Source organism: Diadema setosum, chromosome 3, assembly GCF_964275005.1.
Source record: "Diadema setosum chromosome 3, eeDiaSeto1, whole genome shotgun sequence".
NCBI classification, from domain to species: domain Eukaryota; kingdom Metazoa; phylum Echinodermata; class Echinoidea; order Diadematoida; family Diadematidae; genus Diadema; species Diadema setosum.
In genome coordinates this window covers 29,770,680-29,797,992 of record NC_092687.1, presented here as the reverse complement: position 1 = coordinate 29,797,992, position 27,313 = coordinate 29,770,680, and the positions used below count along the sequence as shown (strand labels likewise).

At 38.8% G+C, this 27,313-nt stretch overlaps 2 protein-coding genes across 3 annotated transcripts; one reads left to right on the top strand and one right to left on the bottom strand.

Moving 5' to 3' along the window:
* On the bottom strand, positions 1-20,966 carry LOC140226325 (ATP-dependent RNA helicase DDX51-like). Of its 2 annotated transcripts, XM_072306818.1 has the most exons (14): positions 20,873-20,966; positions 19,304-20,132; positions 14,860-15,013; positions 13,869-14,014; positions 12,850-13,028; positions 11,325-11,433; positions 10,756-10,919; positions 8,915-8,936; positions 7,895-8,143; positions 6,731-6,846; positions 5,798-5,914; positions 4,612-4,777; positions 2,759-2,893; positions 1-653 (listed from the first exon to the last, which is right to left on the bottom strand). In XM_072306818.1, the coding sequence occupies exons 1-14, from the start codon at positions 20,893-20,895 to the stop codon at positions 630-632; spliced, it is 2,433 nt and encodes an 810-aa protein (XP_072162919.1). In that variant the 5' UTR covers positions 20,896-20,966; the 3' UTR covers positions 1-629. The 2 variants fall into 2 exon arrangements, with proteins under 2 accessions (XP_072162919.1, XP_072162920.1); XM_072306819.1 differs by lacking the exon at positions 5,798-5,914.
* Positions 20,955-26,005, top strand: LOC140226326 (protein adenylyltransferase FICD-like). The gene is made up of 3 exons (XM_072306820.1): positions 20,955-21,418; positions 22,176-22,410; positions 25,060-26,005. The coding sequence occupies exons 1-3, from the start codon at positions 21,151-21,153 to the stop codon at positions 25,883-25,885; spliced, it is 1,329 nt and encodes a 442-aa protein (XP_072162921.1). The 5' UTR covers positions 20,955-21,150; the 3' UTR covers positions 25,886-26,005.
* Positions 26,006-27,313: the final 1,308 nt, after the last annotated feature.

Genomic DNA, 27,313 nt, shown 5'->3' with positions numbered 1-27,313 from the left:
ACATTTTACACTCTAAAAACAATTAAATACATGTATGAATGAGCCGTAAGCACACAAAGAAAAGTGGAGATGAGTAAAACAGAGTGAAGGTAATATTTGCAGATAAATGATTTTCTCTTTATTCCAAATTCAGATGCTTGTCTAATAACAAAGACAACTGATGTACAATGTATTAGGAACATATGCTCACCACTCTGTATACCTGCAACCTTAACAATGAGCTTCCTAGGAATATTGAAATTCTGTGGTTGTGCATGTACATGTATTAGGGATATAAAAAAACAAGAGAGAGAGAAAAGAATGTAACTCGAATGGGGCCTGTAAAATTGTGTTGTTATAGAGGAGGCTCCAATGACATCAATAAGCAATGCTGAGGGGCAAAAATTGCATATGGGGAGGGGCAATACGTGTGGGCAAAACAGTTCACAGCCTACAGGAGAAACTCTGTATGATAGGTAAAAAAGAGAAATGCAAATAACGCCACACACCGCCCAAGAAATAGTTCTGGGCATTGCTACACGATATCTTGCTGAAGTAGCCGCTAAAGTCCTTTCACTGATGGGCATCAAACTTGTACCTGGCCCATTGCCTTTGGCTTCACATCTCCTTGACTGACTTTATCCAGGATGCTAGTACTGTTGTGCCTTTTCTTCCTGTGGAAAAAAGAAACGAACAAATAAGCATGATTATAATACCAGGATACAGAATAATGGGGGGGGGGGGCAGAATCCGCCCCCCATCGACGTTTCTGTAACGCAAGAGATCCTCGTCACGAGGCTTCTTGGCTTTCTTCGTTTAAGTCTCGTGCAACTTTTGAGACCAAATTTGCAACGTCCGCGCATCCTTTTTCGAAGCCACGCCCATTTTTGTATTGGCATGTCGCCCCAAAACGGGCACAAGTTTGTGATCTTGTGTACATTTCCTATGGAAAACAGTGCTCTGTCATGAAAGTCATAAAAACCTGATTATTTTTACACTCAATCCCTTTCATTGATTAATTTTATGCTAATTATGATAAAAAAGTGGTCAGTGACAATTTCCAATAAAAAACAAAGAAAAAAAAAAGAATTTAAATGAGTTTTGGAAGTTTTTGTGATGTACAATTGTTGTACATGCTGAAATAGATTTACAGACCAAAAAGTAGACTCTCAACGCTTTTAGTTACTCTAAAATATGACCTTCAGCTTAATTTTCATAATTAATTAATTGAAATAATGGCTTCCAAAAATTTTACGCTGCATTCTTGTAGATTATGACGTGGGTGTCACTCGTGCCAAATTTCATCACGATCGCATCACCAATGGCCGAGATCTTGGGGGGGGGGGGGGGGGGAGCGGAATCCGCCCCCCTTTGGTGTTAGCATAGCCAAAAAAGTGCGGCCTGATTAGGGCTAATTTGCAAAGTTCTGCACTGAGGTAGTAGTACTCAGTAATTCATTACTGCATGAGATTTTTTTTTTTTTTTTTTTTTCTGCTATATAGGACGAAAGTGGTGCATATTGTAAAATTTCCCCCTCCTCCCGTTTTACCATAGCCAAAAAAATCCTGGCCTGATTAGGGTTTAATAAATATAAAGTGTACAGAGACTCCAACCCCAAGCACCTTCTGATCTGGAGATTCTCCCGCCTGAAACCCCTAGCAAACGAGACTCCAACTTGATGTGCGATTCGTGAAGTTCCTTGTGGCCAGGGTCCAGCCCTAGGGTTTTAGATGTTATCTCATGCTATCTTAGGCTTATTTTTCAACATACGATGACACTAAGTTAGATATCATTTCAAGTGGGAGATATTAAATCTCAAGAGGGAGAACAGGAGATTTTGCAAAAATGGGCTTTCGGCGGGAGATCTCCCGTCGAAAGCGGGAGAGTTGGAGTCTCTGAGTGTATAACAAAACTAAAGTTGGGTGAAAGAAAGCCAGTCCGACCATTTGCACCTCTGCAAACCAATTCAAAGAGGAGTTGCAAAAGATTTAGCCCCATTACAAGGATGCATAATGTTTTTCGATCACACGTAGCTAATTTTATGATACATACAGTGTAATTTTACATCGCATACAATGTATCATTAAACCAAAAGTATGATAATACACCCTTTTGGTGGACTGTACTGGAAAGGAAGAAGAAGATCTCTCCAGCAAGGGGGGGGGGGGGGGGTTGGTGGGGAAACATCTCGAGTTTGAGTTTGAGACACAAAGCTTAAGTGGAAGAAAAGGAGATTTTGCAAAACTGGTCTTAAATCGGAAGTTTTCAGACACAAAATGCGAAATTACAGACGGGGCGAAAATCAAGACTCTGATCACGGTATGAATGTGACCTACATGTTCATGTGTATACATTTCTCTGTCAGTACAGTACTCCTAGATTGCAAATTTAACCACTCACGGAATCGTCGAGAAGTCCCGAATCGCGAAATTTAGACTCGCTACATAATCATCGCTTGGGCGACAAGACCTCGTATCTACAAAATGTCAAATGTTCAGGAGAGCAAAAAAAATATGGTAGTCAAAGCACTACCGGTATATCAAATGGGAGAGCATTACCTTTGACATGACGTGTTGGCTTCATTTTTGGGGGGGGAAAGACAGCTGTGATTTGGGCAGGACATTACTCACCTGATTATCTGACCATTAATCAAAAAAGTCTTTTTCACCAAAATTTCAGATACAAGATCTTGTCACCACAGCAACGATAGTGTAGACAGTATTCTACATACACCAATGCTATTCCTGTATTACTATCTTCAAGGGAAAAATCACTTTACCTTGAGGAGGGAGGGAAGCTCTGAGAGCGCCGACGTGAATGACGGCACCAGCGACTCCAGGTGGTCAGCTGACACCTGGTGTCGCTTGATGTTCTCCTTCCCAGCATTCCTCATCATCTGCTTGAACTTGGTCACCTGATGAGGGCGACAAACAGAAATCCAATAATTTTGAGTAAGTAGTAACATTGGCATCTCTCTCTCTCTCTCTCTTTACGTCTGACAAAAATTCAATAAATTTCACATTCGAATGGCTTTCTCTTGTGCTGTTCGATCTACAACTGTATATCTACTCACGTTAACCCCTTGAGGACGGACTGATTTTGCTACAACGCGCATTTACCATAGACACCTGCCCGAGTATACTCAGGACTCGTCCTCAATGGGTTAATAATGAATTACACAAGCTTACAGACATACTCAAATTTCATGCTTATGATTTCAATTTTCAATTTCAAAATTTCAACATAATTTTCATCACTAGTGTTAACCCATATCGGGCCATCTACGGGATATTCCATAGTTCGTCCGAACGCCGCAGGGGCAACATACGGAATATCCCGTAGTGAATAAAATGACATATAAATGACGTCATTTACTTCCGCCGAGTACTATGACTGTACTATGCATTGAATGGCAGCATGTTATATACCATATTAAAGAGATTTTTTTTCCTCTTTCAAATGATACATAACTTGTCTATGTCTTTTTCATTGCTTGCTAATGAAGAGCGAATGTTTGGAGAATTGTCTGTTTATCGGGGAGTGTGCGCGAACGGTGCTGGGCCACTTGGGTTAATTGAATAATTATTCTTCAGCATTTGTTGCTACAAAGAGTAGCAGGATTTTTCTCCCAATCAATGAGGAAACACATCCATCAGGCTCCAAATAACAAGTTTATTAACCCGTTGAGGATGAGTCCCGAGTATACTCGGGCAAGCGTCTATGGGAAATGCATGTTGTAGCAAAATCAGTCCGCCCTCAACGGGTTAACCTAAAAATTAAACCACTAGCTATTGCAAAGAACCAGAAGGATTCATTCTAATGCGTTCTATGATTTGAGCATAAAAGAAAATGAAGCAATCAATTTCATGATACTGATTTTTTTTTTTTTTATCTTTAACATTTTACTGGAGATAGAACTACATGTATCTGAATTTGACAACACCATGTAATTGAAGTCTACAATGTGATACCAATAACTCAAAACCCCTATGAATTGCAGTAACGCCCTTCTGGTTCTCAGCTGACGATATTCCCCGAGGATACAATAGCGAGCTTTCAGTGAACCTTTTCTGACTGAATGCATCTTAACACTTTATTCAAGACACTGTCTTCAAGCATTGGTCATTACAATGAAGTAAAAGTCTCTCGAAAACCTTCAAGTTCAATATCAAAAGCATTCTCCCTTTAAATATACAGTCAAACCTGTCTATAGCGACTACCTGTCTATAGTGGCCAACTGCCGTATGCAATCACTAAAAAAACAATATTCCCTCCAAGAGAAAAAGCATGTTTAATAATGCCTCCAGCACCACTTTGTGGCGGAGGCATAAAAACATGTCTATAATGGCCATCTGTCTATAAAGGTCACTTTTTTTTTGTCTCCCTCGGGTGGCCACTTTCGAAGGGTTTGACTGCATACTGTGTATATTATAAAAAAGTTTGTAAACAAGTAAACAGTTAACTATGAATGAACAGTGGAGAAATTCAGAACAACCTTGAGACGTAATGTGCTGGTTAATAACTTTTCTTTGATGCTGTAACAATGCTGATGTTCCACAAAAGTTTAGTATTAAACAGAGTCTAATAGGAAGGGATACCAGCGATGTTGAAAATACGCCACTCTCAACTCACCTCCTTCTTGCGGACGAAAGAGAATGCTGTGCCTCCGCGCCCCGCCCTGGCGGTTCTGCCCACCCTGTGGATGTACGTGCGGAGGTGGGGCGGCAGGTCGTATGATATGACACACTTCACATTCTCAACGTCCATCCCTCTCGCCATGGCATCGGAGCAGACGAGACTAACAATTTTTAATTCAAAAAAATATACAACAGTAATTTCATAGTTCCTACAGTAATTTCAGTACTTTGTACACAGTATCACATTGACCACAACACAAATGATCGTAAATTGGGCACGGTTACACATGCCAGTAACTAGTGGTCTGACAGACAGGTTAGACCAGTAGAAAAAAAAAAAAACAAAACAAAACAGGTTAGTGTGCAGCCCTCCTTTAGAGTGCACTAAATATTGACAATAATGATATAAATAATAGTATTAAAAAAAAAAAAAAAAAAATTAATAATAAAATAATAATAATAATAATAATAATAATAATAATAATAATAATAATAATAATAATAATTCATCAATAATAATAATAATAATAACATTAGTAATAACATTAACACTGACATTAATACTGTATTAATATCAATACAAGTCTTCTTTGTCCAGGGTAGCTTCTTCGGTGTTGCCACTGTTCTACCAGAGAGCCCTGCCAATATTGATTGGCATTTGAGCCCCAAACTTAGTATTTGAAGTGAAACTCATAAAGACAAGTTTCATATTCAAAATGAATAGAAGGAGATATATTCTTCAATAACTGTAGACTATAATGACAGCCTACCTGGTAAGTTTGATAACTGCATCTATGACAATACTCACTCAAATTCGTAAGCATTTGATAGTGTTATCTTTACTACCTCATCCATCCTCAATAAAAAAACAAAAACAATGAAATAAACAAGAAAGAGGAAAAGTCATAAAAACTGCTGAGTAATTTTTTTTCGTTTTTTATGAAGACTTTAAAAACTGAAAAAAAAAAAAAACATTATCTGCAGATGACCACAAATTATAATCGAACAAAGAAAGATATTAAAGATATATGGAGAGTAAAACAAACTCATATTAAAAGGTATGAATCCTGTGCATCCTCCAACTTCTAATCAGGTGACAAGATTTGTCTTTTTCCTTTCATATTTGTTTGTTCTTCCTTTTCAGGAGCACTGATGAATTCTACTAGAACTTGTAGGCTCACATTTGAATCTTCCCAGCCTTGAAACGTTTCAGGATGTCCTGCCGCTCAGCATGACCGAGGTTGGACGAAAATTCTGCAACATCCACGGAAGCCATCAATTTTAGAAGCAAGTATAACCTGCCACAAAAAGAAGAGGAAGAAAAAAAAAATCAATAAAAATAATATATGTCATACATACACGTCATACAGTATACATCCCTACATACATACGTATACATACATTCACATGCACAGTAAATCATTTCTTGTATACCAAGATATGCAATGTTTTGCACAGTGGCTTCATTTCATGTGAATTTACCAATTTGTCTGATATTCACAAAAGTATCAAAATGACACATATTATTGCCTCTACCTGAGCCACTGAGCCACAATGCCACATAGCCTTTTGTCAAGGCCCTCTCGCTGTATGGTGAAGACAACTCGGCTGAGTGGGGGTGCGCGAGGGCCTTTTGAGATCTACTTCACATCCTTTTGTTAGCCCTTTGAACTACCGACTTTTGCTCCATGATTTCTGGAGGAAAATTCGACCAATCAATGTGTCTGTCTGCAGAAGCCGAATTTGCACACAGCGAATGCATGCTACGGACCTCAAATGGTGGTCAGTGATGCATGCGAACAGGCTGGACAACGCCAAGACGAAGGATGTTGGGAGCACGCCATTCCATTGATAGACCCGATAACCCATTAATATGACTATCATTAGGGTTCATGGGTCATGAATAATAATGAGTGAGGCACATGTCAAAAGGCCCTCGTGCTGTAGCACTCGGCTGGTCTCGCTTTGGTCGCCCGTTACAGCAAGAGGGCCTTTAGGCTTGTTACCTTTTACAACTCAGTCAAGTTTGAAGAGAATACTGAATACTGATGAAAGAGCTTACTGACAAGTTATCAAAGCTAAGTGCCATGGGACATAAAGGGTTAATGGATCACCTGTGAGTGGCCTCCACTGTGTTGGTAAAGCACAAGACCTGTTTGAAGTACAGGTGGAGAAGAAGATGACAGAGCACCAGAGGTTTGTCCCCGGCAGTGCACTGGATGAAGTATTCCTGGGTCAGGGAGGAAAGCAACAGAGAAGCAATCAGTGGAACTGTTCGGCAACATTTGAAGTTTGTGAAAAAAGCTTGAGCTGCATGGCCTTACTTGCGACCACTGTCTTGATACTGTCTGAACAACAACAACAAAATGTTGCTTCAAAAGAATAAAAATAATTGACCTTAATTATCTACCTCTTTGTGTTCCATGTTCACACGCCCGACTCAGTCGACAATGTGCCAACTTCGCATATTCTGCTCAAATGCACAAACCCGCTCAAACCGATCGATAAATTGCCAGATGCGACAGAACGATGTACGCATTTCTTGCAATTCTATTCCTGTCACATGTAGCTTTCATTTTATGTTGTGATTTGCAAGTAAATTCTAGGTTTTTGTCACTGTTTTGTGTGCAAAAGTGAACAGTTAACAGTTTGATCAAAAACAATGTTGTTACAATAGCATCTGTACTGCAGGTACTTCAGACACAAAATGAGCCTAAGTGTTGAAAACAAAAGCACAATTTCTCATTCATTTGCCAAATCACGCATTCTTGCAAGTTTAACAGATATCTTGTATTCACTGAGTTATTGTGGTTACAAATGAACAATTGAAATTCACCATAATTGCTTTGATGCCATTACAAACTTAAACGCATGTGTAACTATATTTTCTACTACAGAGCTATCACAAGGGTGGTGAGTTGGCTCAGTCGGGAGCGCATCTGCCTCCAACCCAAGTGACCCGGGTTCGAACCTGAGTCTGGACTGAGCAATGTTGTGTGTAATCATAGGGTCCCCTCCAGCAAGAGGCCAAACACTCTGTCCCTCAGATAGGATATAAAATGGAGGTCCCGTTTGTGAGAGAGTTACAACTCATGCACGTAAAAGATTCCGCTTCATTCATTCATCGCAAAGAGCAAGGCGTTTAACACAGCGAAGTGGTCCCACCTCACATCCAACTGGACCCCAAGGAAGGCCAGCTTAGTGTAGCTGAATATGGGCTATGCAGCCCTCATCTCAGATGGAAATTGAACAAAACAAAAACATTTGGGTACACTCACAGACAAGCCAACTGGAGTGGTGTACTTCCCAACAAAGTCTGCTTCTCCCTCTGCAAACTCCTCCTTGCCATCAGAAACTTCTGTGTCTTCCACACCTGTCCCCGCCCCCTGCTGGTTGCCAGGGGGACCGTGGAGTGGGCGGAGTCCCGAGCCTTCCCTGGTGGTGATGAGTCTCGGCTGGAAGAGTCGCAGCTGGGTCAGCTTCTCTGGGTTCTGTGACAGTGTGGCAGAGAAGAGGAGCTTCTGAAGCTGTATACAGGAGAGAAAATATTTTAATCAAGACATTAATATGTTGTAGGAAACAAAAACGTGAAGATGTCGTATATTTCCTCTTCTTCTTTCTTTCTTTTCCTAACTTTGAAGACTAAAAGCTCTATGAGCATCTTTTTGATGGATTGTTGTGCTATAGAAGTATACACTATTATTGTTATTAAAGTAAATTATCCTTTGCATACTGAAATATGTAAACTACAGAGCAGGAGTCTTCTTACATAATGTCAAAAAAAAACAAAACTGAAACAACAGCAGCAAAGGGAATTTGTGAATTATAAGGAAAACTTGGAATGAGTATAATGCCTTGCTTTACACAATACCTGCACATAGCCATCCTCCAAACCATTCACATGCATGAATACAATGTAAATAGAAATGGGACTTTGGCACAGCAAAATTTGCATGTCGTTATAAGTCCACAATCATAAGCAACATAGTTATGAAGAATTGAGGGGGGATATTGACATACAGAAGACACTCTTACAGCTGACTTGATCTTTCTAAAAGTTCCCTGTAAGTGTCAAGAGTTTTGTTCTTGCTTTTGAATGAATAAAGATTAATATCTTCAACAACAACAACAAAAAAACACAAACATACAAGCAAACAAACAAACAAACAAACAAACGAACAAACAAACAACAATAACAAAAGGGCTGAGTACAAACTGCAACTTGCAGGTATTACTTTCAACTACACTACGTTATTTCCAAGTTAAAATTTAAATTAACTGTCCATAGAAATACTCACAGGTAGCTGGTGTAATGATGATCTGTTGAAAAGAATCACACACAAAAAAGGAAACTTTAAATTGTTATATACATATTACCATCATGAGATCTTACAACCATTGTAACTGCATAAAATGCCTGTGGCATTATGAGGAGTTTTGATCAAGAAGATTCAACAGCACCACAGCTCTTTAAAGAAATAAAAAGTGAGAACCAGTATCATAACAAAAATGTCATGGTCATAATGACTTCCAACATATACTCATATCATCATAACACTATTTTTTGGTGTTCATACATAAGTAAGATATAATATAATGCAAGATGTAATCTGAATTTCTTGCTTTGATGTTGTTGTTGTTGTTTTTTTCTCATTACATACAATCTTGAAAAATCACTCTATTCATTACTTTTCCTTCCTAAAATTTTCCTTTACTTACTTTGAGGCCCATATCAAAATTCCTCCTTTCTAATATACAGCGAAGTTAACCTCCTCATTTTAGGCCTAGGCAATTCTCCATGATTAAAAGGACTCTGTGAATGCAAAAGTCAATATCTATACAAAGCTATTTTGAGGTAATAAATCACAATTTTTTCACAAGAGTCTGTAAGTGCTGACATAAAGCTAGACGCATGCTCATTTTATAATTGGTAATTCAGAATCAGCAACAGATGTTGCAAATAAAGTAAAAAAAAAAAATAATAATGATTCAATATTGTGCATAAAGCAAACCATGATAGTTAATAGGAACCTATCATTTACACTTCAAACATACCATTGTCTGAATTTCCCTTAATTTTGTTCTCTTAACTACAATGTTTCAATCTAATTTTACAGGGCTCGCTTCTTGCTCAGCACCCCCATGCTGTTGCTATTCACTCTTTTCCTTCTTTTTTTAATTCCTTTGTTGTTCCTTATCTTGTTTGATGTTGCCTCCCTATAAGCCAGTTCGGGGTTCCACTTTGACCATGAGCAGAAAAAGGTCATCTGTACCCGCAGAGCATGTTGGTTTTTTATTCACTGAGATAAGCATCTGTGATGTAATGATTATTCAAGTGATCATTATGAGTGGTGCTTGCCAGCACATCCACCTGCCAGCAAAAGTGGTATTTGACAATATCAATAGAAAAAGATTGTTGATGCATTCAATGCAAAATAATGAAATGGATGCTTTCCAAAGTGCTAATTGATGGATCATTCTGGTCACCTGGTCTACGCAAGTTCATTCTTTGTTTGAACATGACTGATGAATTCCATAAATTGTTGCGTGGGGTAAGCTAAAATACCTTCTCTCACTTGAAAACTCGTGGAGTGCCTAATCAACTGAGAAAGAAGAAAGGTCATTTGTACCGATGTGCCCATGAGCTAACCCCGAACTGGCTTATTCACTCTTATCCTTCTTAGGTTATCCCCCCTTCCCCCTCCTGGTCCCCTGGATCATCACTGACCCTCCTCTGCCTTTTGTCTGTCTGCCCTCCTGCTCTAATCCCCCTCCCTTTACCTGCTGGGCTCCTTGCCTGTGACCTCCCACCCTCTCCTTTGTTTTCTTTGTTATGTGTCCCTAGCCTGTCAATGACTGTTCTTGTTGTGTGAGGTCTTTATTATGTGATTACTTTCCCTGCCTGTTTGTCATTTTGCCTCTATACAGAAGAAAATTCTGCTAGGATAGAATGCTCAGGCCCCTTTTGACTCAATTTTACAGCAAATTGAAAAGTGCTGCAATAAGAAACATTCTTCCTTTAGAAAAAGAAAAGCATTAAAAGTTCATGAATCAGAATTCACTCTTTGAAAGAGCCATCCAATATTTTGTTGTCATTTATTGTCGATCCCTCATAAGTGGCCACGCACTATGGTCTCACCTCTTCACAGTCAGTGGACCTGGCTGCTCTCTGTGGCCAGCATGCCTAGAGTGGATCGTTCCATTATGGGAGGCAGGGGTGTCTCCCCCATAGGCCGACTTCTCCACCTGTGCGATCCAGTCTTGGGAAATGTGGTCCATCATCCGATCAGCCTCATCAATCACCTTTTCAAGAATTGCAGAACAATAAACTACCAAGTGCTCTCAAAATAAAAAAATAAAAAATAAAAATGCTCAAATAAAGTGCTCTCAAAACAAAAAAATAAAGAATAAAAATGCTCCAAGAAAAAAAAAAATGTAAAAATTATTTGACACTAAATCTGAAGAAATTTTGTAAGGAGAAAACCCAATTCATACCTTCCTGAAAAGGTATCAAGCTATCTATTACTTTTCACATCCATAATAGTCACAATGTTTATCTGCAAAGGCAGCCACACATTGGATTTTGACATAATGTAGTCACAATTCAGATATTCTTTTCACATTCGGGTCCGGGGTAATTGTCCAGGAGGAAATTGCCCTAGAACCCATACATATACAATGTAGGTTGGGTGCTACAAATACCCTTACCAGGAATCTGAGATGCTTCAGTGAAAAGCCTGGCGTTTGGTTGAGATTGTCGACGAGTCTTCCAGGTGTGGCGACTACAATGTCAGCGGCTGAACGCAACTCACCATCACTGTCAGAACATATTCCATGATACAAGGAGAGAGAGAGAGAAAACAGACAGACATACAGATAAGATAGACAGACAGACAGACAGGCAGACAGAGATTACAGAAAGGAAGAAGGAAGGTTCAATGTCATGTGATATTATACTTTCTCATTTAATAGCATTCAGTAAAATTATGCAAACCTGATGTGATAGTATGTTACCTAAACACTCAAGCATAAGAGCATAGTTGTACTTCCTTTCAACAGCCATAGTGACCCAAAATTAGATATCAAGAGGATTGGGCTCTAGCAGATATCGTCGCCGGTCACACAAACCGAGGAATCACTCGATTTTGGGTCAAATTTTCGATTTTGAGATTTTCAATCATTTCGATAGGAGACATTCCATACTAAATATTCTGAAATTCTCAGTGTGTAATTCGGTGTAATTTTTACGTAGTTATCACTTTTGTAGAAGTATGTAATTCCATGTGTGAAAATTATTTGTTTTCCCCATAGACGCGTGTGTTAAACAATCAGGCGATTCGACGGTTCAGTGACCGCGCGTACTAGTACACGCGGTCACCGAACCGACAAATCAGTGCGCATTGACTTGCGTGTAGTTTTTGAGATTCAACAGTTCATTGACCGCGCGCACATTGCGCGTACTATGTAATACATGCGTTGACAATGACAACGCTCAATGTACATGTACATATGGACACACATGGAAAATGACAATGTTCTTTGCAGACCGAAAATACATGCATGCAGCTCTTTGACGATTTCCCACTTATTTGTTAACAATACAATTCGATAAAAACTTCACAAGTTAGAGCAAGAATTGAAGTCTGATGTACTACAAAAATAATTGGAAATTATAGACATGAAAGTGTAGCAACCATAAGTCAAAAATGGGTTAACTTCAAACACGATTTTCTCAAATTGTCATTCTTACGCAAACCTGAGGGATTCGTCGGTTCGTGTGACCGGCGACGATATGTTAACCTGTATCCTACAGGAGCCTGGTGACCTGTGTATAAAGTCTATGGGGATTTCAGAATTTAGTATGAAATGGGTTAATTGGTGAACAAAGCACAGTAAAGATAGAAAATGGATGATATCTGTATTAAAATACTAATAGAAGTAGATATTATTGACAAGAATTTAAACTTGTTTGGAAGTTATTTAATACCAGTTAGCTACAGAAACTTTTTGACATCTTTTTCTCACAATTCTTCAGAACTGAGCACCTCGGCAACCCAAATATACAGGCAAATTGTAGCATCTGGACTGACACAGCATCAGCTACACCTACACCTAGTGTGTATGTCCTACACTACATACTGAACACCTAGCTGCCACACATCTACACCAGACCTTCCCGTAAAACACATCTTTTGCCTCTATGTGTACTTTACACCATCTGTGTACATCTTACCTCTCCTTCACCAATAGACTTTGCTCGTGGGCAAAGGTTTTGGTTCCTCCAATGAGAACCGACTTCAGCGACGTGTTCTGACACAGGGATGCCATGACCTTGTGGACTTGGGTCGCAAGGTCGCGGGTCGGCAGCACAATCAGAGCACGGACTTGTGGAACAACCCGGTCAAGCAGGGCCTATACGTTATACCAGGCAATGGAAAACACAGGGTATGTATATATGACAGAAAAAAATGCAGCGTAAAATTCCAGGCAACAGGCAGTATTTGAGAAAACCAATCAGCAGATATGATGGTTCTCTCATTAAATCAACTTCCCTTCAAATGCCAACCATGGTACATTCAAAACGAATGATGACCACAAGCCTGCTAAGTGATTAATTGCTTGTTAGCAAATAAGTGCACCAAAGAGAACTGTGATGAAATCCTGCCATAAAGACTAGGAATTTGGACCAAAAATGTCCGTAACCATACAATTCTCAGTTCCATACCAGGCTACTCACAAGAACATGCTGAGTGAGTGTTTTTCAAAATCATTATGGGTGGGGAATTTTGAAATATATTCTGAGTCAGGCCAATCTTTACAATGAAATGTCTCCCCATGCTACATGACTCGCTTTCTCATGATGCCAATGATATACGTGTAAACTGTATACTCTATATAATGTATGTGCTGGAGGTGTTTTTTTTTTCCCCTTCTAAATTTGCAGAGCAACAAGACAGATATCATAAAAGTCATGTAGAATTAAGCCTATTGAAAAAAACAAACAAACAAACAAAAAACATAAATCTACTGACATGTATGATTGTATCCAGAGAACACAATTTTTAATCAAGTACAAGAAGTGTTTGCATTAGAAAAAGGCACATGAAACTTTTGTCTGATTTCACTTCTACATCAAAGCATGAGGCCAATCTGACGAGGAAGGAATGTATACCACAAATATGTTCTGGTAACTTTTCCTGAACTATGCTCACAAAGGTCAAAAGGGGAGTTGGCAGCAGACAGTTCCATTACCTGAACAATGGGAATCGCGTATGCCAGTGTCTTCCCACTCCCTGTCGGTGCAGAGACGCACACGTCTCGCGGTCTGAACCCCGCACATCCCGCATGAAGGCCGTACTTCAGGGTCTCCAAAATCACTGGTATGACATGGTGTTGAACTAAGAGAAGAGGAAAATATTATGACCAAAGATGAATAACAATCTGATGTTTTGATAATAATAGTGGCTACTTGTATAGTGCACAGGTCCATTTTTCAGTGCTCATGGCCCTTCAAAAATGAAAAGATATATCACTTTTTACTTGCTATGAAGTTGAATGCATATAAAATGAGAAAATAATGATAGAGTCTTCAATCTTGGCACAGAAAAATACTTTTCACTACATTCAACTTGTCTTCACTTAATTCTTATCTCATTCTACTATGACTGGTGCAGCAACTCAAAATATCTCACATTTCAATAAACTATCCATCAAGTGCAAACAATATTTGAAGAGAATGCAGATAACTTTGTAGGTCAAGTACAAGAATATGGGGTATAAATGCTAATTACAAATTTTCTCCACATTATTTCAGTTGGAATCAATAAGGATAATCTTCTAGCCATCCAAAGACAGCAGAGTCTTTTTCATTTCATACAACTCTTCATATTATTGACCATGGGGTAATGAACTGCAAATCACACCATTAGCTTAGTCACACTACCAGAGAAAGAGAGAAAATCAAATAAAGAAGCAGACAGAGGCACTTTCATTGGCACTCTGTATCAGTATAATCATGTGCTTGAAGTGCACTTGAAGTAAACATTGCTTGTGATCCATGGACAGACACCTACTGATTTCACAAGTATGGTTTTGGGGACTGTATTTGATAAAAATTACATTAAATGTAAAAATAACAAAATGATCAGGGAAATCACTTAAGAAATACATGTGCAATGGCTACATGAGTAAATGCATGAATACCAAAATAAGTGAAAAGATACAATGCAAATTGTAAACTGACCTGGAAATAACTTTTCTATTTTCAGCGATGAAAGGGTTGATACTAGTCTCTTGTCCAGACCTTCAACTTCAATCACATTCACGCTGTTTTCTGCCAGGTTCCGCTCAATGACCAAGGGGTTGGCAAGCCAGTGTGGGAGACTTTCTCGCACTTTCTAAAAGTTGAGAAAACAAAATGTGAAAGACTAAAGAAAGATGCGAAAAAGCACTGAGGACAGTTTGGGAAGAATGAACACATAAAGGCACAAAAACTACAGATTTTACTCCAAATTTCTGCTTTAATCTTTTTGTTATGCTACATACTGCATAATGACAACAATCTTGACAGTCTGTAGGTTTGGTTTAGTTTCCTCTGAAACGAGTGTCAAAAAGCCTGTCCTGCAATCAACAATTGGTGCTTAAAATATTTTGAAACCTTGCAGAAAATTAGGTGCCACTCTACACACACAGACAAACAGACAAACAAAGAAACACACAACTAAAGTGGTTATAGCCATGAGGAACATCTCAACACACGTACACAGTTGTATGCAGTATGAAATACCAAAGGATGCTGAAAATGTTGAGGATATCAAGTGCAAGGATCTCATTTCAGGCTTACAGAGTACCTTGACACAGTGGACTCCCATTATAATGAAGTCCCCGGGACCGGCAGTTTTCTTTCGTTATATTGAAAATTTTGTTATAGCTAAACAAATACACAATAATAATACATAGAGTGGATAATGTTGCAGCCCTAGTGCACTGTATTCATCTCATGTGTATGAGCAGGATCAATTACATTTGGGCAATTCCATGGGAATGTGGACATGGCACTAAAATTTCAAGTTTATTATATTGCAAAAGAATTACTCATTATATATTACCCATATATTGAAGTTGAAGAAACTCAAAGAATTACATCAATCGGTCAAATATTTCCCGAGAAACAGCTACAAATGTTCAAGACAATTTTTCAGTCGTCCAAATTGCTAAAATGCATGCTTAACCCTATTCTAACTGGGCTATTTGAGACCAAGTTTTTACTGAGGGGGGGTCAATTTGACCCCCCCCCCTTCAGATCTCGGCCGCCAATCGCGCGATCACCGCAAAATTTTGCCTGAAGATAGAACTGGATGTCAACTACAAGATTACATGGTCATACAATAGAAAATTATTGCCTTTCTATTTTTAATAAATTAATTATGCAAATTTGTGCATGAAATCATATTTTCACCTATAACTCAATCAAAAAGACTGGAGGATTGTTAAATTTTTGTGTCAGAATTCCTCAAGACACATCAAACAATTTGCATGCAAAAAAATAGCACAATCGAAATCAATTTCTTTTGTTATTTATTGTTTTGTTAATTTCTTATGTATTTTATTGTTTTTTCGACCTTTTGTTTTCTATTGTTCTTTGGCCAAAATTTGTTGCAGGCACTTTTTCAGGCTTATCTACACTAGAATTGATTAATTTTAATGGTTAAAAGTTGAAATAATCTAATTTATATCAGTTTATCCCAAAAACACAATTTGCATTGGATTTGCACACGATATCATGAATTTGAGCTGTTTTTTGGTTGACATGCATATGCAAAACATTACGTAACTTCAACACGGTGCACCCGGACGTCGCGAATTTGGTCTCAAAATATGCGGGAGACTTCAATGAAAAAAGTCGTGAAACGACGCGGCAAAATCTTTGCGCGTTGCGAAATCGTGGCGTGAAATGTCGAAGGGGGGGTCAATTTGACCCCCCCCCCCCCCCCGTTAGAATAGGGTTAACTTAATATACATTTTTTTTAAAGAAAAATTCTGCTAGCATTTCAGTTAATTCATTTTAAAGAAGCAAATTGGTTCTACTTCAGTCTCCCATGAGAAAATTTCTATGCCACCTTCAAAAAATTTTTATCACCACCTGAAAGTTCAGCCCTTGAGCCATGTAACGCGAGTTACCGAAACAAGAAATATTTTTCATTCTGAAGGAAGCAGTGGAGGTAATTTGTTGGGAATCATAATTTTCTAAATTCATCACACCCTGATACTGTACACAGGATGTTGACTTGAATAAACACTGTCATCACATTAAAAAATGTCAATGAAAAGTGTAACGCGAGTTACCGGTATGTAACGCGAGTTACCGACTATAAACACAAGTTTCCACCAACGTAAGCAAATTTTAACACTTAATTGAGCTATATCATGGTGAAAACAATCAAATCTAGTGTTATACACACTATGCTGGACTGAAACAAAGGAGAGTAGCCTAATAAACTGTGATTGTATAATACTAGCATCAAGGCCACTGATCACATGCCACATTGAGGGTCTAGCCAGGCTTTCACTGCATGTGTACATGTACATCCAGCAGTGAACGAGGTTAACCTAAAATTTATCTTCTGAAATTCCTGCATTGAAAATGACGCCTGTCCGGAGATCAGGAGGTTGTGGGTTCGATTCCGGCCTGCTCAAGTATGTGTGCCCATGATTTTTTATCATGGCTACTAATAAAACACTGATCAATTCAGTTTTTATTATGTTGATGTAGGGCAATTTGTCAATTAGTTGCAATAATAACATCTCAACGAAAGAATTTCATGAATTTGAATAATTATGCAGTACCCGCTGCATGATATAAGGATTAGAACCAACACTTCATGTCGGGCGGAAGTTCGGTGGTCTAGTTCCGAGATGATGCCGTCCGGAGATCAGGAAGTCTTAGTAATAGTTCGAATACTGCTCGAGTATGCACGCCCATGACTTTTTTTTTTTTATCATGGCTACTACTAAAACACTGATCAATTGAGTGCTTATTTAAGTTGATGTAGGGTAATAAGCCAGTTCGTAATTTCATTGTAGCTCATGTACACATTGGTACAAATGACCTTTCTTTTCTCTCATTTGGTTCGGCACTTCACTCTTTTTCAAAGCGGCATAATGCATAAAACTTGCCCGACATAACAATTTATGGAATTCATGTTAAAAAAAAGAATGAACTTGCATTTGGATCAGGGGATCAGAATACTCCCATCAGTTTATAATTTAGCAAGCATCCATTTCATTGTTTTGTATTGAATGCAGTAACAGCTTATTTCCTTTTATATTGCAAAATACCATTCTTGCTGTCACGTGGATGTGCTGGCAAGCATCATTTAGATGAGGACCATATGAATAATCATCGCATCACAGATGCTTATATCAGTGAATTTACAAACCAAAATGCCTGTTGGTACAAATGAACTTTTTCTGCTCATGCACAAAGTGGAATTACGAACTGGTCTATTTGTCAATCAGTTGCAAAGAAATTAGAGTTTTCAAAAAGACAGGATTTTAATTTTTGAAAGATTGTAGGCTTTTTTGTAAACTTGTCAATAGGGTTTGATACTTTTATGTTTTGTTTTTAAAAGAATTTCAACATCTTTCATTTTTACACTCTGAAAATTATGTACTTATACACCTAAATCATCTGGGTATATATAGGGTCTCTTTGAGGAGTGAAGCTCTTTTTAGTCTTAAACACATTCTTCTCTATCAATTGGGTTGATTAGTAAAATATTTGTTTAACATTTATTCATTTTACTATGTAATAAGCATCTCTCAAAATATTCAACACAAGATTCAGTGCCATCAGAACAGTTGTATGTCATCAATTTGTGTCACCCTGTGTTAGTGGACATAATGTAACGCGAGTTACCGTAACGCGAGTTACCGATATAAAGGCTCCCTACATTTTACCAGGTCATTGTTGCTCAACTTTGATAGTGTTAATTCATGAGTCCTAACCCACTATCAATTCAAGGTAGGAAAACTTTTATCAGGATTGTCTAGTATGAGGAGACTTTCCAAAAAGAGGCCTTTATAGAATTGAACATGTCCTTTTTGTGTAACGCGAGTTACCAAAATTAAATGATTCAAGAATCCCAACATGTTTGTCCTTTATTTTTCTTTTTGGATTCATTTAGTTGGTGTATGTCTACTTAACCAATGATGAAAAAAGTAACTTGTGGATCCTTCCAATTACAAAGATATTGGCACATTATCCCATAAATGTACCCATTATTTGTAACGCGAGTTACCGTGGAATTGCCCATTTTGTATTCTCTGATAAAATGCAAAAGACTGAAGTGGGAAGGGAACAACAAATTAAAACAGAGAGTCGAGGTTGGAGAACCTAGACAGAAGCTGATGGGGGAAAAAAAATGGCTGGTGCGGCTGGGTCAAGGGGTGAGAACTGAAAGGGTGAATGTTGCAAAGAAGATGAGGGTGAAAGAGGGAGGTAGAGGTGTACAAAATGAATGTGGAGCTGAAAGCTGCAGCACGGAGAGCATGGAGAGCTTTAATTATGGATTCCAGGGACAGCGGAGGTGTATCCACCCTGGTGATCCAGCCTGGCACGAATAAAGCCTACAGGGGAAAAAAAGAAAAGAAAAAAAGACGGATGCTTCATTTCTTGAGCCACTTACCCGCTTTTGATTTCTCCGTTCGTACTCTCCCAGTACGGGAAAGCCTGTTCCTTCATTGTCATCTACTGCATCACTCTCAGAACAACTGACATCTTCATCTTCTACATCTTTGTCTTCTTCATTCTTTATTCTCTCTGCATTATCATCACTCGCCATTTCCACCTCATTTCCAACATCTGATTTCCCTTCTTCATTCTCATTTCCACCACCATGCATTTTTGTGCCACTGCCTTGCAACGTCCTTGTCAATTCACTGATCTCCTGGGTGGAGGCCGTCATAGAGTTGCTGTCCGCAGCCACTGACAAATCTTTTCTTTTCTTCATTTTCTTTCTCATTTTGTCTTTCTTTTTCATGGAAGTGTCTGCCCCTGAAGTCCTCAAGCTATGCGTACTGGATTTTTCAACATTTGCATCTTCTTTGACAGACATCACTTCTTTCTTGTCATCTGACGGACATGGCACTTCTTTGCTTCCAGTGCTAGTGTCACCCTTTAAAACCTTGCCTTTCTTTTTTGAAAGGGATAGAGCTTGCACCCCCTCGCCATCTTTGGCTTTCCTCTTCAGGGACTTCTTGGAGGACTTGGTGTCTGGTCTGTCTGTTGCAGTGAAGAAATCTTTGGTAGCGTTATTCCTAGCTTTCTCCGGAGATACATTATGGCTGTCTATCTCTGGGGGCTTCTTCCTTTTCTCTTTCGAATGAGGTGCAGTCTTCGGTGTAGCAGCATCAGACAGACGCTGTTTTTCTCTGCTCCTTGCCCTAGCATTCAGCCTGTCTAGGATGGTCTGGGCAGACTGCTCACTGGGCTGAGGGGAAGAGTCCCCAAGGTACCTGAGCGAAAGTAAGAAAAGAAAAAAAAAAAGTCTGAGTGTACAGGTACAATTGCAAAGACAGCATATAAAGTTTACATTTAAAATGTATTTCTTGGTAATGTCCCAGGAATCATTCAAGACAAGTTCCACATGCCATCCATGATTCTACTAAACTAGTGACTGATAATGTACAATGTATAGTGTAGAAGTTTTTGGCTCAACTGATCACTTGAAAAAAGATATGCGACATAAATTTGAATAATAACCTGTTAAGTAAATTTATCTGATAATTCAACAGCTAAATAATAGCACTTTGGCAGATTGTGAAGTCAGCATTCTATTCTCCGTCACAACTTCAATTCAAAAGAGTGAGATGTTATTTCCAATACAATGCCAATGTGAATGACAATGCTACATGTAGGCCTACCGCTACCGTAAACCAAAATAATTTTGTATTATATTCTATAGCTTGTTTAGAAATATAACTCAATTTATAGAGCAACACGAAAAAGTCGGCAGCATCACCGATCGATCACATCCTAGTAGTAGTACACCAACATAAAGTTAAACTTTATTTATTAAAAATCGGTTTACGCTTACTGACGCAATATATAACGTATGGGACTATGAGGATGTGTCCCACGCGTGCATAAGGCAGGGTCGGAATCCAACATTGTCAATATTTTTAGTGTTGGTTGACATTATAAGAAATAATAAAAAAAAAAAAACTTGCTTTATCTGACTGAGGAATAAGATTACCTGTTGACAGTGAATAATGACATCTTCGACAATCGACTTGAACCAAGAAAACAGCGGACCACGCGTGCTTATTAGCTACATGGGCGCTGCCATTTTGCTTAATGACGTCAAATAATATCAGCCAATCACACTGTGACAAATATGATATTGCGTAAGATCGCAAACGTCGTTCTCTCCCAATTCCGTCAGCTGTCAAGTGAAGTAACAGAATGCCGACTCAGGTCTGCTCATGCCGTAAAGATATTTCGATTGTTTAGATACGCGATGATTAAAAGAACATGGATGACAGTGGGGACAAAGCACCGAAGGATGCAGTTCTGACTATCCACGTAACTCCGAGCGCGTTTGGTGTGATTTTCTTCCTATTCGGCGGAATCGTTAGTGCAATATTGGTTTCCAACTTGGAGGTGATATTTCCAACACGAAACTTCATTAGTGGGACCACGGAGTTGTCGAAATTGCCGAACTCTGAAGTGCAGAAATTTGATTATGGAATTCGAAACTGGCCAGTGTCATCTCCTTCACAGAAAACATCTCTTTCACAAGGTAAGAAAATTATAAAGGGGGCGAAGTAATCCCTTCATTAGATCCATTCTTGTAGAATTTACATTCATTGACTGCAGCTGCATGAGGATTGAGGTTGATTTCCCCCCCCCCCCCCTTTACCTACTTTTGGTAAATTTTTACGTTACGCTTTAAAGTTACATTTTCCAGATAGATTTACAGTAGACAGAAAATCATCTGCCCGGATCCCGCAGGAGTCTTGTATTATTATTATTTTTTTTTTTTTAAGTTTTTAGGCCTTTATTGAATTTACTTCATTATATCGGGTAAATTACAGAATACCGGCAACCAATCACGGAGAGCGCCGAAATTCAATTTTGTGATAAGTGAACAACTTTAAAACTAAATTGTATTGATTTATTACGTTGTCTTTTTTTCTGAAGTTCTATTCTCTCTCTTTACCCTTAACACCATGCAAGAGTTCAATATTGTTAATAAAAAGCAAACAAAACAGATAAAATGCTTATAACTATCAAAAACAGAAACTTGGTTCCATTGAATTCTCAATCAAATTTAATAGTTTACTAAGATCAAGAAATTTCAAAACACTACAAAACAAAAATTCAAAGACAGAACTGAGGTAAAAACTGTTTGTTTTTTTTCTTTTTGAAAAGCTAGGTGAACATGATATATTTGATACCAGGGACATGCAAAGTATTTCTTTGTTTAAAGCATTCATTTATAGTAACATGAATCTCACACTTGCGCTCAATACAGTAAAATTTATTGTGCATTATAGATCTCGTAGGCGAAGTGCAGGCAGCAGTCCACCAAGCGCTGGAAGCAAAGTACCAAGGAAAGAAGGCCAAAGCCCACAAACTCTTCCAGCATGCACTGGCGCTGGACCCACACCACGCCGATGCCCTCAACGAGTATGGAGAGTTCGTGGAAGAGGACGACATCGTGCACGCAAACCACCTCTACTCGTGTGCGCTGGTCGTCAATGAATCTCACTCAAGGGCTCTCATGAACAAGTAAATTCTTGCAACATCCATATACAAATAATGAATGTTTATGAGTGCAATGGACAGAATATTTCGTGAGGTGAAAGATGAAATGATCCATTCAACGAGGCGAAGCCGAGTTGAATGGATCTACATTTCATCTTTCACCGAATGAAATATTCTGTCCATAGCACAAATGAAAAACATTTATTATTTGTTTTATATAACGCCTAAATTAGATCATTGTCATTTGATGTTTTATCAATAAAGTACCAAGAGAGAATCTGAGATTGCGAGAGTGTTCACTGAGCGCTTTACCCTTAGCCTAGCGCCTAGCGCGCTGTCGCATACACACACTGCAAACGCATAGTGTGCCGGGCTCTCAGCGAGCGTGCAATGGAGCAAATCGTATGGATCCAAAATTGCACGGTAAATGGAGCCGCAATTGCACGGGTGATGACGTCATAGTGAAATGGGCCGAATGACCAATGTCAAACAACAAATCAAATGACAGGGATCTCTTCAGGCGTTATATAATATATACTATAACTTGTTCTATTCCTCATTTTTCTATGCACTGAATTTTGTCAGTCTCTCATTTCATTTTTATGCCTCCGCCACGAAGTGGTGCCGGAGGCATTATGTTTTCGGGTTGTCCGTCCGTCCGTACGTCCGTACGTACGTCCGTCCGCTTTCGTTTACGCGATAACTTGAATAATATTTACTGGAATTTTACCAAACTTGGTCCAAGTATGAAGTATGATGGGGCAATTATTTGATTAGATTTTGGGTGAAATCGGCTGAAGGTCAAAGGTCAAAGGTCAAGGTCAAATCATGAAATTGTATCCGTTTACGCGATAACTCAAGACTGGATGGAGCAAATTTCACCAAACTTTGTTGGAGGATGATGTATGATGGGACAATTACTTGATTAGTTTTTCAGTGAAATCGGACAGAGGTCAAAGGTCAAAGATCAAGGTCAAATCCTAAAATTTATCTGTTTATGTGATAACTCAGAACTGGATGAAGCAGCTTTCACCAAACTTGGTCCAAGGATGATGTATGATGGGACAATTAGTTGAGTAGATTTTAGTGACATTGGCAAGAGGTCAAAGGTCAAAAGGTCAAGGTCAAATGCTACAAATGTTGCAATTTCCCCCATATCTATGCAATGCCCGAAGGTATTTTCTTGAAACTTGGTGTGGACATGTACTACTGCGTAAAGATTCTCCAGAGAGAGTTTCATGTCATAAGGTCAAAGGTCAAAAGGTCAAAGGTTAGGTGAAAATGTTGCAATATTACTTTTCTCTCAAATGCTTCAATGTATCTTCGTGGAACTTGGTACATATATGCATGTACTGTCTGGCAGGGATTATCTAGGGAATTTAGGGGTCATGGGTCAATAGTCAGGGGTCAAAGGTCAAGGTCAACTCCTCAAAATTTTACTATTTCCCTCATATACTAGTATATGCAATGCTTGCATTATTAGTTTCAAAACTTAATACATGCATTACCTAATGGAGATTCTCCGGGAAATTTCCTGCCAGAAGGTCAAAGGTTAAGGGTCAAAGGCCAGGTTTCAATGCCCCCCCCCCCCAAAAAAAAAAAAAAAATCTATTTTGTACCGTCATCACACTCTTTCTTCGTACCTTAAAAATTACTCATTGCATAAACTTTCCCAAAATTCCCCAAATATGTGTACCTGCACTCTTAGAAAATTATAGCAAACCCAGTTCAAGACATTTCTGACAAACCTGTCATTTCAATATTTTGCCAGTTATGTGAAACTGTCATGGATCACACATTGTGAAGACATTGTACTATACGCCTATTGGGAGAATCATGCATTATGCGGAGGCATCAGTCGCCATAGCGACATTTCTAGTTTTTTTTAATTTCTACCATGCATTTTTAGTCCCCACTAGAAGTCGCAATTTTCACATTCTATGAACATTGCTGTACAATCAGCTCTACTCCAGAATAGACACATGTGAAAGTTACAGTTTCTGTATCCATTGTATGAGTTATGACTGATGTCTGCCATACCATTGTATGTATATATGTCATTAATAATTGAAGAGTTTGTTTGCAAAAACCGACAAGTCCATACTAATTTTTGAAGATTTTGAAGTACGGCCTCTGTCATAAAGTACAAAATAATACCTTTTAAATGATATATTGGTCACTACATATAATGGTATATTTTTGAAGTTATGATCAAAAGAAGCAAAAATTTTCTTATTATTCTCTTTATTTTTCATGACCTTTAATCGCAAATATCTCCATTAAGCATATATGGACTTATCGGTTTCTGCAAACAAACTCTTCAATTTTTTTTTTTTTTTTTTTTTTTTTTTTGCTCTCTGTGAATTACTTGTGTTCAGAAATGATAAATTTTATTACTCAATAATGAGCTTGTATCATGGATTCATTACTTTTTCTCACACTGCAATTTTGTGCTCCATATGTATTAAGATCAACATTGATGAGTTTGATTCCTGAAGCTATTGTACTGTAGCATGATCCAAGAATCGACTTGCACCACATGATCTCTTCATTAAAATGGTTTACTAGTAGCTCTTGCAGTACTATTAAAGCAATAGAGTCCTGCACTCTATGAATTGGTATACAGTGTATAAATTATTATTTTTTTTTTTAATCTGTGACATAATTCTGCAGGGAAAGGACATCTGCAGCTGTTGCTGAAAACGACAAACGTTTGTTTGCCCGTGTCGACGAAAAACGAGAGTTGCTTGGCCAACAGATGCCGGAGCACAGTCGGGCTCTCCAGCGGGCCCGGGCCGAGTTCTACTACCTGCAGATCTACCACACGACGGCCATCGAGGGCAACACCCTGTCGCTGGAGCAGATGCGCAGCATCCTGGAAACTGGGTTCGCCGTCGGCGGGAAGAGCGTCCTTGAGCACAACGAGGTGCTGGGGATGAACGCCGCCCTGCGGTATATCAACGAGACCCTTATGCACCGCTTCGGCGCCATCTCGCTGGACGACATCCTCAACATCCACCGCCGCGTCCTCGGCTTTGTGGACCCCATTGACTCAGGCACGCTGCGCACCACGCAGGTGTTCGTTGGCGGCTACGTGCCGCCACCATCCAGTGAGGTTGAAGACCTGATGGAGGAGTACATCACGTGGTTGAACTCGGAGGAGGCCTCGGCGCTGCATCCTGTGGAGTTTGCAGCGGTGGCGCACTACAAATTCATCTTCATCCACCCGTTCCTCGATGGGAATGGAAGGACTTCACGGTTGCTCATGAACCTTATCCTTCTCAAGGGGGGCTACCCGCCTGTCATCATCAAACTCTCTCAGAGGCAGGAGTACTACGAGACAATCAAACAGGCCAACATGGGCGATATACGGCCATTCATTCGATTTATATGCCGGTGCCTCGACGACATGATTGATGCGTACCTGTGGGTTACCTCAGACTCCTCAAGTAATCTTTTTGAAATTGAGGAAGGGAGACGATTGGTGACGGAAACATGACACATGGCAACGTAGTTTGAGTTTAGAGACACTTCTGAATTTGTCAATGTTGAACAAGAGATATTCATATTTATTTCCTTATATTTTTTATCTAACAGAAGATTACATAAAAATATACCCACGGGTCATTGGCTTACAAATAACAGCCAAAGTTAATCATGTGTCTTGGGAGAAAATGAATGGGAATAGTGCAAAGATTAATTGTTACAGCCTGGCTCCAAACACACAAAAAGTCACAGATTATGATTCTCATTATTTTTCTCCAAAACGGTAATTTGGGGTGACTGAATCAAATTTTTTAAAGTTTGTAAAATCTCTTAAAAGAGTAATCTTTTCTCCACCTACTGTCTAAATTTGGCAGCTGAAAGCAAAACAAATTTTCCCAAGTTACCATTTTAGACCTTTGAGATTACTCTTTCAAGCTATACACTCAAATGCTGGAAATGACTACATTTGTACTGTACTGTATTTGCACATCCGTAAGCCCATTGCCACATATCGGTAATCTGGATAAAGTCACACACTTTGAAGGCAGGGAAACTGGTAAATGGTAGATGATTTGTCTAGAAACTGATCATTGGATAATCAGACGATTAATATCAGTCCAGATTTTATGGGACGAATGTCATAGAAATGAAAATATTTTGATATTCATAGATTGACCTTCCTCGCATTTAGATTTATCAAGGTTCTAGAGAATGGAGTCACAACTGTCGTATTTCCTTTGAAGTCACGTTTGATGCCGCCACTCGAAAGTATTTGAAGCATGTGGCAAACTGGATCTGCCGCGCAGATAGGAAGACAATTGACTCATGTCTCATTGCATAATCATCAGCCACTTTTAACGAAAACATGTCGTTGTGATGGTAATTACTTTTCACCATCCCTACTTATAAAAGATAGGTGGTATATACTGGTAAAGACACGGGTATGTGCGAATAGAAATTGCGCAAAAAATGATGAAATAAAAATGAAAATTACTCGACTGGCCATGCCGGGCCACTAATCTGATGTGTCTATTAATATATACATGTGTAATTATACTCGAATATTATTCCATATCAGTTTTATTTGGAGGAATCAAGTGGAAAAGCGATAAAACCGGCTTTCCAGGAGAGTACAGTTTTAAACACTTTCACATGATACAGCTCTGATTTACACTTTTGCTTTATCATTAAGTGAGATTTTGTTTCATTTAATAGATAAACAAGCAAAATATAGCCAACATTAAGTTAATGTTCAAAATGAATCTTCAGATTGCTCAGCAAGACGGCGGCATCAAACCCTGTCATCAAAGGCACAGATGCAACTGTGGAATTCTTTTGTACATCAATAGAAAAGTGACAACTGTTTGAATAATTGCAGCCAGTTGGAACTCCATCTCTTAAACCTCCTTGGATCTCCTTGAGGCCAACATATGGCTAATTT